General features: G+C 46.6%; 2 protein-coding genes across 5 annotated transcripts; both read left to right on the top strand.

Annotated features, from left to right (window-relative positions):
* Nucleotides 1-960: 960 nt before the first annotated feature.
* BDCG_06906 lies at nucleotides 961-5,308 on the top strand (the record flags this gene model as incomplete). 2 transcript variants are annotated; one of them, XM_045422664.1, is made up of 3 exons in its annotated part: nucleotides 961-4,804; nucleotides 4,913-5,140; nucleotides 5,258-5,308. In XM_045422664.1, the coding sequence occupies 2 exons, from the start codon at nucleotides 961-963 to the stop codon at nucleotides 5,137-5,139; spliced, it is 4,071 nt and encodes a 1,356-aa protein (XP_045281896.1). The 2 variants fall into 2 exon arrangements, with proteins under 2 accessions (XP_045281896.1, XP_045278254.1); XM_045422663.1 differs by lacking the exon at nucleotides 5,258-5,308 and having other exon boundaries at nucleotides 961-5,139.
* Nucleotides 5,309-6,905: 1,597 nt separating this feature from the next.
* BDCG_06904 (glucose transporter) lies at nucleotides 6,906-11,443 on the top strand. 3 transcript variants are annotated; one of them, XM_045422660.1, is made up of 5 exons: nucleotides 6,906-8,402; nucleotides 8,523-9,487; nucleotides 9,560-9,565; nucleotides 9,629-9,996; nucleotides 10,086-11,421. In XM_045422660.1, the coding sequence occupies exons 2-5, from the start codon at nucleotides 8,563-8,565 to the stop codon at nucleotides 10,380-10,382; spliced, it is 1,596 nt and encodes a 531-aa protein (XP_045278253.1). In that variant the 5' UTR covers nucleotides 6,906-8,402; nucleotides 8,523-8,562; the 3' UTR covers nucleotides 10,383-11,421. The 3 variants fall into 3 exon arrangements, with proteins under 3 accessions (XP_045278253.1, XP_045281894.1, XP_045281895.1); XM_045422661.1 differs by having other exon boundaries at nucleotides 7,049-8,408; nucleotides 10,086-11,443; XM_045422662.1 differs by having other exon boundaries at nucleotides 7,302-8,404.
* The last annotated feature ends 33 nt before the right edge of the window (nucleotides 11,444-11,476 follow it).

Genomic DNA, 11,476 nt, shown 5'->3' with positions numbered 1-11,476 from the left:
TCTCACTTCATCGCTGTGATTTTAGATGCACATAGTTCTTTGAATCTAAAGAAGCAAGACATTTCAACACCATCAATGATCATTTAGATCCAAACTGTCTATACATAAACTTTCAGATTAGCGTCGTTAACTCCTTCCTCATATAAATCATTCGTCAAAACCACTCACCATTGCGTGCCAACGAGCTCCTATCGCTCGCCCTCAAGAGACACTCTGAAATAGAGCGCTTAAATCGTCATCCCCCTATCAGCCAATATCAATAACGGGTTTCACAACCAGTCCGAAAGGAAAGAAAGACAACCACAAAACAACAACTTCAAGACATTACCACAGCTTCATAGATAGCTGCTATCCACCTCTCATCCTAACTCACTCTTCACAAGAAGTTCCGAAATAGAGAACTTTGTCCGTCAACCCCCTCTCACTCAGCCAATATCAATAAAGGGCTTCACCACCGATCCAAAATAGGAAGAAAGAAAACAACAGCACAACCACTTTGACACAGTATTTCAGCTTACTCAATAGCTGATATACCTCTTCTATCTTCACTCAACCTTCCCTGAAAGCTCTGAGAGTACTTTGTTCACCGACCCCCTATCGGCCAATATCAATCAGCGGTTTCACCACCGATCCAATAGGAAAGAAAGCAAACAACAGCACAACCACTTCAACAAACTACCAGCTTACTTGATAGCTGATATCCCCCTTTTATCTTAAGTCAACTTCCACCGAAAATCTCTGAGGCAGAGTACTTTGTTCACCGACCCCGTCTCGGCCAATATCGATAACGGGCCTCTCCACCAATCCAAAAGGAACGAAAGAAAACAACAAAAAACGACCACGTCAACGCAGTATTCAAGCGGACTCGATAGCTACTATACCCTTCTTATCTTAACCAGTACTCGCTCCACTAAAGCACTATTTATACTATCCACAGACGATAAAATGAACGGTGTCACCATGTTCCAAAACAAACAATTTTCCCAGCCCAACCAAACTCAGGTGAAGCATGCAGTGCATGACAATATGGTCACTGCACCATGGACTGGGCAAGGAGTACAACAGGTCAATCATCAAACTCCTCACAACGGCTACCATCAGGTCCCGCAGCCCCATGTTGAGGCAAACGGTCGGCCAGTCCATCCAGGAGTCAGTCCACAGCAGCACGCCTTTGCTAATCAGGTTAACGTCATGCCTGGTACCGAATTCCAAAATGGCAATACCGTAATGGCCCCAATTCCACATGCCGCAGGACCAAACCATGCGCAAACGCATACGCGGGCGCATCACCACTTTCAGAATAACAACACCTATATGCAGTCTTTCCAGCCCATGGATCCTGAATATGAGGTGCAGCAACCACCTCTCAACAGCAGTGTTCAGCCCATGAATCCTGGATATGGGGTGCAGCAATCACCTCTCAACAACAATATCCAGCCTATGAATCCTGGATACGGGATGCAGCAACAAGCTCTTAACAGCAATATCCAGCCCATGAATCCTGAATATGAGGTGCAGCAACCACCTCTCAACAGCAGTGTTCAGCCCATGAATCCTGGATATGGGGTGCAGCAATCACCTCTCAACAACAATATCCAGCCGATGAATCCTGGATACGGGATGCAGCAACAAGCTCTTAACAGCAATATCCAGCCCATGAATCCTGAATATGAGGTGCAGCAACCACCTCTCAACAGCAGTGTTCAGCCCATGAATCCTGGATATGGAGTTCAGCCACCAGCTCCCAACGGCAATGGGCCTGTATCAAACAACAATCACGGCAACGGCAGCGGCAGCAGTCCTAACAGACAAATGTCCGGGACTCATCGCAATGAGGCTTTCAATGTGCCTAGTCAAAATGGCCAGAGCAACACGATGATGGCACACCAGAATGGAGTATCTCACTCCCTTGATGGGGTGACCTTCGGAGTTCCGCCCCAAATGCAGGGAACTCATCACAATGAATTCTTCAGTGTATCTAACCAGATCGGGCAGAATAACAATATGATCGCAAACCAGAATGGAGTGGCTCAACCTCCTCATGAAGTGAACCCTGGAAATTCTCCCCACAATCAAGGATCCCAGCAGGGTAGTCCCTTCCGTGGGCCCAACCACCTTGGACAGAATAACACTGCGGTTGCTCACCATCAGATGAATCCCAGAGCGCCTTCTTACATTCCGGGAACTCATCATAATGAGCCATTCCATGAACCAAACCATCGGGGACACGGCAACGTAGGGCCACCCCAGAACAGAACGATCCAGCCTTTCCCTGGAATGAATCCTGAACATCTTCCGCCGCATTCGTCCCAGCCTCACCCATCTGCTCCGCATCATCCTGTGCCGGACGGGTTAAATGTCCCGCCACATTCGGAATTTAATGGAGTCCAACAAACCAATGTAGGGCATCCCAATCCAGAGAGCAACGACATGCACCCCGGCATTCATCATCCTAACCAGGGAGTACTGGCGGGAAGTTTCGAAGGTAACCAAACAGGGGCGGTTATTACCCATCCACACGGTCCACCCCAAACCTATCAACAGGACGCACCAGCCCCTAATCCGGGTTTTGTTAATCCGACCATTCCAGGATATCAGCCAGATGTTCATGCATGGCCCAATAACTCCCATGCGCCTGCCCCTGTCGCTCAAGCGCCTAACAGATTTTCTGACCCCGGAACCGTTCATCGGAATCCATCAAACGCCGGATTCACGATGCCGCCATCCTCGAATGGAATGGGTACGGGAGTCCAAGCTCCCAACGCAATGGGTCAAAACACCCCGCCGAATGCCAATCCTCCGTTTCCACAGGATGGACAGTTCAACCACCCGTCTAACGGTGGTACTCAGCCGGCCAATGATCAAAATATTGAAAATATGGGAAATCCAAATGGCTTCCATACAGGTAGTCAGGGGTTCCCGAATGGCATGGCCTATCATCCAGTTCCTGCACCTCAGCCAAGCGACTCAAATGCTGCCCAGCATATGAATCAGAATAATCGCAGTTTCCAGAATGGTGTGGTCCATCATCCAGCTTCTGCACCTCAGCCAAGCAACTCATATGCTGCACAGCATATGCATCAGAACAATCATGGTTTCCAAAATGGTGTGGTCCATGACCCTGTGCCTCAGCGAAGCAACTCATATGCTGCCCAGCATATGAATCAGAATAATCACAGTTTCCAAAATGGTGTGGTTCATCATCCAGTTCCTGCACCTCAGCCAAGCGACTCAAATGCTGCCCAGCATATGAATCAGAATAATCGCAGTTTCCAGAATGGTGTGGTTCATCATCCAGTTCCTGCACCTCAGCCAAGCGACTCAAATGCTACCCAGCATATGAATCAGAATAATCGCAGTTTCCAGAATGGTGTGGTCCATCATCCAGCTCCTGCACCTCAGCCAAGCAACTCATATGCTGCCCAGCATATGCATCAGAACAATCATGATTTCCAAAATGGTGTGGTCCACGACCCTGTGCCTCAGCGAAGCAACTCATATGCTGCCCAGCATATGGATCAGAACAATCAAGGTTTCCAAAATGGTAATCATGGTTTCCAAAATGGCGTGATCCATGACCCTGCGCCTGGCGCTCAACCAAATGGTAATTCGCATGCCGCGCATGCCGGACGCCCATACACTGGACAGCATGCGAATATCGAGGCAGGGAGCAACAGGGTTACTCGTAAGGCGGGTGAGGGAGAAGCCACGGGGCAGTATCCGGCTTTAGCTCCAGTGCCAACCGTGGCCCTGAATCGACAAGTCTATGCACAAAGATTCGAACAGCGTCCCGCTCAATATCACAACTTGGAGTCTCGGCAAATCCAGAATTCGCAAATCGGGCACGGCGTGGGTGCACCCCCTCAACCATACGTGATACAAGCCCCAATACGACGCCATACTATTCCTATTGATCCTTGTGTAAGAATGTGGAGACTGAAGAGAGATAACCGCGGTAATTCGACAAGAGGGGTGAGGAGGCGCGCGCAACCAGGGCAGCCAAGAGCAACGAGGCGAAGTACTGGTACAACTTCCAACCAGCCACCATCGCACTCGCAGTCGAATGGAGAAGGCGGGCTGGCACCTATTCCACCTAGCATATCTCAACCGACCCCGGAGCAGGGCACCCAGAGCGGCGGTGCGCCGCGGGTTCAACCCATCTCACAGCCGAATGGACACCCGACAGTACCCACGTCCGCTGAAACGCCTGCAGGCGTACACCCAGCGCCACAGGAGAATGGCTATCCAGCTCCATACGCGAACGACAACCGAGAGAACAGAGAAAATATTTATCCGGCCGAGTTACAGTGCGGTAATGGTGGTGTGTCTCCAGACCCAGCTGTGTTTCAAGAGCCCGCGAACCCCACACGAGGTCAAAGGATAGATTGGGCCCCTCCTAGCGTACCCGCAGCATCAGCCAACGGTATGGAGACAGCTCCTACGCAGAATGGCAACCCAGAGAATGCAGCATTAGGCGGTCTTCCGGACGAGGCACAGTTCGATACGTCTGTCGGATCGTGGTTCACTGAGTTTTATGACCCAAGGTGTATCGACGACCAATCCGACGTGGGTCAACGTTATGCGGAACAGATGGACCATACCAATACTCCCGGAGACCTTGGGCAGATTCCAGCGTCAACCCGGCTGAGCCCAACCCAACTCAACGCGGGTCAGTTAACAGCAGAAGACTTCGATGAATCGATGCAAATGATAGAACCGATTGGCCACGACAACACTCCTGGATACCCTGTGCAGCTTCCATCGTTAGCAGGGTCCAGCAGCTCGGCGCAACCCAGCAACGTAGGCCTGCCTGGTCAAGAAGAGATGGAGGTGGACCATGGAAATACTCCCGGCGGGCCTGCGCAGATTCCATCATCAACAGGGTCCAGCTCGGCTCAACCCAGCAACATAGGCCAGCCTGGTCAAGAAGAGATGGAGGTGGACAATGGAAATACTCCCGGAGGGCCTGCGCAGATTCCGTCACCAACAGGGTCCAGCTCGGCCCAGCCTAACGCGAGTCAGTTTAGAGCAGAGGACTTTGAAGAAACAATGGCGATGATGCGCGATGATGATGATGATGATGGGAATCCCGTGCAATCGAGTAACGACGAGAGCTGTGGATCAAGAAACGAGCAATGAGGTGAGTATTCCTCCTATTTCTTTCAATATCCTTCAGCTTCGTTAAATGTATTGGTGTGCCTTAACAACAGCGCGCATGGAAAATTCCTTTGCTGACTTTCAAGGAAATAAAACATAGACATCTTATTGAATATTCAAGTTGAACCAAAAAAAAAAAAAAAAAAAAAAAAAAAAAAAGAGGAGGTAGAGAGGACAGCAGAAGTGTTTGTTTATATTTGATGGACTGTTTTGTATCTCAGATCCTGTTTCTTTTTGCTTTTCCCTTGTTGAATAATAAGATGATGGTTCTCTGGTCTGGCGTTCTTTTGGTTTTTCTTTTTTTGGATAAGGTGATCTGGCGTTTTAGGGTATGGTGCAGTTATTATTATGTCTTTTATTTTTTTTTATTTTTTGGTTTTTTTTATTTTTATTTTTATTTTTATTATTCCGCAGGGAAATTGTTTCATTTCATTTTGCTAGTAATTTGATATCGTTAAATATCTGTCTGACCAGCCTGCCTGGCAAGAAGAAGCGCGGGATGGCCGGCAACCGACGGCAATTAAGCATCAACCCGCATGCTTTCTCTCGGTGACATGACATTCATTGACATGATTGGGCAATGGGTTCAAGCAAGGAGGTCATTATGATCGTAATAATAATAATGATAATAATAATAAGAGGTTCGGTCCGGTGGTTATGATGTTACAATGTACGGAGTAGATGGAGTAGATGGAGTAGATGGAGGTCAATTCCACCGGTTGTTCGGTCCGGGAAATGAAAACACTAACCGAACTTGGTTAGAGCCAAAAAAATCTCGCTCTTCTTTAACCTATTTTACCCAAATTATTATTAAATAATCATGACAAATCATCCACAGAGTTAAACTGAGCTAAGCTAAGCCTCCTCCACAAGCCCCATCCCACGTGACACCCTCCCCCCACACTTGGTTGGACAAATGGACAAATGGACATGGATTCCCCCATATGGATATATTATTATTATTATTATTATTATTATTATTATTATTGGCCGCTAACTACTTAGTCAGTTAGCTAGTTCAGTTTATATAACCTGGAGCTTGACTTGACTGTGTATATTAACTAACTTATAATTATTATTATGTCCTGGATTCGCAAGGTTGCAGTTGAATTTGAATTTTATTGAAAATGGGTTGAAAATGGCTTAATTCAACTTATTTAGTCGAGAACCGGAGGGGGGGAAACATAACAGAAACAGGCTTAGCGAGGTGACATTTCCCCGGCGAACTCGCCCCCTTTTGTAAAATACCGTTGCATTTAATTAGCATGAGAAGTTTCTCAGCAAGAAACACGGTCCTTAACCTGGGGTTTCTATCTAAGAGAGATAGATGTATATATATATATATATATAATGATGCTATTCAAACACCTGAACGGGTCTTGACGTGCTAACTGATTGCAGAGTTAGGTGCAATGCCGAGACAAAGCTGCTAAGAATTAATAGGAGAGATGGAAGGATATCAGCAGGCAACTTCATGATGATCCATAATTAGATTTCAAAGATCTTGTGGGAAGCGTGACAGGTATTGCAATACTTTCACGGAAAAGAGAAGCTCATGAGTGAAACTGTAACTATGGCATCCTAACTATAACTATCTCATTGTGACTTTCTCACTAGATTTTTGATTTTTGATTTTTGATTTTTGTTTTTGATTTTTTATTTTTTATTTTTTATTTTTTATTTTTTATTTTTCCTTTTCATTCAATCAATGAAACCTTGTTCCGGTCTTGTAACTTACAGCGCAATAACCTACCTGGCTGATACCGGATGGGGTGGTAAAGTTTCGAGGGCGCAGAGCCGCAGCCGGCGCTTAAGTAGTTTAAATTCTCTCAGAAGAACTCTCATTACTCTCGGAGCTAGCTTAGCCTAACTAACTAACTATGCTATGCAGCGTAGGTTATATTAACTACATATTAATTACAGAGGTGGGACCCGCGTGCAGGCCAGGAGATCGTTCTGGCAACACCCCCCCAGATTACACACCCCCCCCAGAGGTGAGAGGTGTGGGCTGCCGCTACTCCGGAGTTTCAAAATATCGCTGCAAAACAAGTTCAACGGTTGAGCCAATGATCAGCAGGGCTAAAGTTTCCTATTGCCGAAGGTTAAATAAATGGACAACCAGAGTTTCCCACAGCTGACTGAAACTTTGAACCAGAGAGTTTTTTCGATCTCCCCCACCTCCCCAACTCTCTCCCTAAGGAGAGAGCGCTCATGCATTTCACGATTAGTTACCATGGAGCCGGTATTGGATCTCATTACTGCTCTTCAAGAACTAACTGCTTTTTTACCTGCTTTACCTGCTTTACCTGCTTGCCTGCTTGCCTGACGATATGATATGTGTGTGGCGCTTCAAAGGAAGAAACACACAACGCCGCTGGGCTATGAATCTTGGCGTCATCACCTCTTGGTTGGGGCTGTACAGCAGCACCGAGAGACTACAAATAGCTTCCTGTTAGAAGATGATGGGACATGAATCAGTGCCCATCATTAGACCTTCTTTTGAGATATCTTGAACTTTCCTCCAGAAATGCGTATTTTACCCCTGGGGCTTGCCGTTGGTATAGATTAGATCCTATACAAGAATTCAGACCCTCCAACGTCAAGAGGTGTTTCTACGCAGAGATTCCAAGTTTAACTCTTGCAGTGGCTGGAGAAACCATTTTGTACCCAGAGTTACCAGGCTTGACACGCGGAGATCAATCAAACTCTAGACCAAAGTATGGAAGGTTTATACCGTGGTTCAAAGTCAAGTCCTACGCTCTGTTGTCTCTGGTTTCTCTCATTCGCACTTGTCAGTTCAACAAGCGAACTTAGAATAGGTTTAAAGTTGAGGAGCGCGCATAGATGCTTTTTTAAACCCCCGAGAGGAGGATGGCAAAGAAATATAGAGGCCCAAAGCCGTTGGTGTTTGCTGGTACGGTACACGCTGTGCTAAGAAGCTCTATAAGCTCTACCACGCACAAGAACATGGTTTGGTCGGATTTCCATAATAAAACCTCCTCCTCCTCCTCCTCCCCCGCTTTCCAACTGATCTCGAGACCTCGCAACTCCCACCATATCTATCTATTCTCTCTATCTTGATCTCCTCCTCCTCCTCACCTTCACCTCACTTTCACTACATACAAACGACGTCTCTCCTCTTATCGCCTACAAGTGTGAACAACCATCGCTTCCAATAACAGAAAAATCTCGTGTTTCGTAATCGTCTATTCGAACAAACTTAACTTCATAGGTCTGTCTATAAAGTGTGTGTGAGTGAGCTCTTCGTAGCTTCGTCCCTCTACCACTGTATTTGTCCTTCTAGTATCCAGCGCAGCCTTTTTTTTTTTTTTTTTTTTTCTTCTTTTTTCTAACATTAGCTGTAGCAGCTGTTGACCGCAAGTTCCCAGCTCCCAAGCAACAACCATGGCGCCAAATGACATAACATGGACCTCTGACGTGAACCGCGTCGAGGCTCCCATGACAGCCAGAGCATATATTCTCTGCGCCTTCGCGTCGTTTGGAGGTATCCTCTTCGGATATGACTCTGGTTACATCAACGGCGTCCTGGGCATGAGCTTTTTCAAGCGAACCTTTGGCCGCCCCGTCCCCCTGTCTGTCGACGAAACTGGATTCAACATCGCAACCCAGCAAAAGTCTCTTATTGTATCTGTTCTCTCCCTTGGAACTTTTGTGGGAGCTCTCGTTACCGGCTCAATAGCTGAGGCCATCGGTCGTCGCTATACCATTATGCTCTCCTCCTTCTTGTTTTCAATCGGTGTGGCCATCCAGGTTGCCTCAACCCAGGTTAATCCCCTCATTGGCGGACGACTTGTTGCTGGTCTGGGTGTTGGCGGTATCTCGTCAGTCGTGATCCTCTACGTCTCTGAAATTGCTCCCAAGAAGTTTCGCGGTGCCATGGTCTCCGTTTACCAATGGGCTATCACTATTGGTCTTCTGGTTTCCGCCTGTGTCAACCAAGCAACACAAAACCTCGACAACTCTGCGTCCTACCGCATTCCTATCGGGCTGCAGCTGCTCTGGGCCCTTATCCTTGGCGTGGGGCTCTACTTTCTTCCAGAATCTCCGCGTTATTACGTGAAAAAGAACAAGCTCGACGCAGCTGCTGGCTCTCTCTCCCGCATCCGTGGACAGCATGTCGATTCAGATTACGTCAAATCAGAGCTCGCAGAAATCGTCGCCAACTATGAATATGAGTCCAGGATTAGCAGTACCAGCTGGATCGACTGCTTCAAAGGTGGACTTAACCCAAGCGGAAACTTCCGTCGCGTTATTCTCGGTACTGCATTACAGATGTTCCAACAACTCACTGGTGTTAACTTTATTTTCTGTAAGTTTTATACTCTTATATCATCCATCTATCATTCTGAACATAAATTCTGACTCAACCTCCAAACTCTAGACTATGGTATGCTCCCTAAATCAAATGGAATAATGCGCAAGCGCCCATGATAAGCTAACGACATCACAGGAACTACTTTCTTCCAGCAAAGTGGAATACGAAACGCCTTCTTAATTACCATCATTACCAACGTCGTCAATGTTGCCTCTACACCGGCCTCGTTTTACATCATCGAACGCTTCGGGCGTCGAACCCTCCTTATCTGGGGAGCAGCGGTTATGCTTGTTTGTGAATTCATCATTGCTGCTGTTGGCACTGCTCTCCCTGGCTCCAACGTAGCCTCCATATGCTTGATCGTATTCGTCTGCATCTACATCTGTGGATTTGCCTCCACTTGGGGACCAGGCGCGTGGGTGTTGATCGGAGAGATTTTCCCCTTGCCTATCCGTGCACGAGGCGTTGCTCTTTCCACTGCCTCTAACTGGCTTTGGAACTATGTGAGTTACCTATCGTATCATCGCTTTTTTTTCGGAGCTGCATACTTCGAATAATCAAAATAAATTCAAACTAATCACCAAACACACAGATCCTCGCCCTTATCACTCCATACCTCGTCGACCCTGAAAGGGCAAACCTGGGCTCGAAAGTTTTCTTCATCTGGGGTACAACCTGCACCCTCTCCATGCTCTTTGCCTATTTCTTCGTCTACGAAACAAAGGGACTGTCCCTCGAGCAAGTCGATCGCTTGTTCGAAGAGAGCAGCGCTAAGAACAGCAGCAAATGGAAGCCCCATGAGACCTTCGCTACCCGCATGGGCTTGGCCTCGTCTGAAAACGGTGTTGGAAAGGATTCGGTGACCAAAGATGAGGCCGAGACCGTCTAGGTCCGGTCGAGTACAGCTACATGAAAAACATGCGGAATGAGCTGCCATGGTCTGTGAGCTTCAACGTGCCTCTTGCTATTAGACGAGAATCACATTCAATCTATTTAGGGTATATGCCCTTCACTAACAGACGCCAATGAATGCTTCACCTTCACCGCTAATCCACTACGCGCTTTTTGCTGGAAAAGATTTTAAAAAAATAGAAAAAACTAAAGAGCAAGAACTTCAGCGCCCCCCCCCCCTCCTCCCCCTTCTGAATTCTAATTTCTCCTTTTCTACCCTTTTACCCTTCCATCTATGTTTTATTATTCGTTAGCGGTTTTCTTTGTCCCATTACTTTTGCTTTCCACTTCATCGTAAATTGATATATTGGGAGTTAACTCACCAGATCGATACGATATGAGTTTATTTGATCTACTGCTGGATTTTTTTATCTTCCAGCTTTTTGTTTCCATATTTTCTTATCTCGTTTCTTTTCCTTTTTTTTTTCTTTTTCGTTCGCCTCCCAATCTCTCCTAATATCCATGAATTCTACTCGCCCCCATCCCCATCTCTGACGAGGAGAAAGAAAATTCGTCGATTTTTTATACATATCTATCTGCCTTCCATCTGTGTATGAATGTATGCATGTATGCACGCTTGTTTGGGCTGTTTTGTTTTCCGAGTTATAATAATCTGCTTTGGCCATATCCCCCCATCTTCGTCTATACTATACCCCAAATCACTAGCGCATCACTAGCTTGCTTTCCTCGAGTTAACCCCGCTGGGCCACATTCTCGGTTATCTATCCAACCGTTGAAACCCGGGAGAATGGGATAGAAGACCATGCATGGCTCAAACGTTTTGAGGAGATTTTACAGTGGCTTTATTTTACATTTTTTTGTTTTGCATTTTGTTTATTTATACTCTGCCTTGATCTAGTCTCATATTATTATATCGAGTCATTGTTCAAGAGAGAAAGATGTATTTTTTAATCTAATTAGCCGCGCACACAAAAATCACAAGTTACATTTTATAATTTATAACAAGCATCAAATGCTCGCTTACGCTCGCTTTGCTGCTTGCGCAGCCCCCTCTACCACTTCCACCAGCCG

This window comes from Blastomyces dermatitidis (assembly GCF_000003525.1).
Source record: "Blastomyces dermatitidis ER-3 genomic scaffold supercont1.7, whole genome shotgun sequence".
Classification (NCBI taxonomy): domain Eukaryota; kingdom Fungi; phylum Ascomycota; class Eurotiomycetes; order Onygenales; family Ajellomycetaceae; genus Blastomyces; species Blastomyces dermatitidis.
The sequence above is the reverse complement of the archived record's forward strand: the minus strand, read 5'-3'. Positions and strand labels throughout refer to the sequence as shown.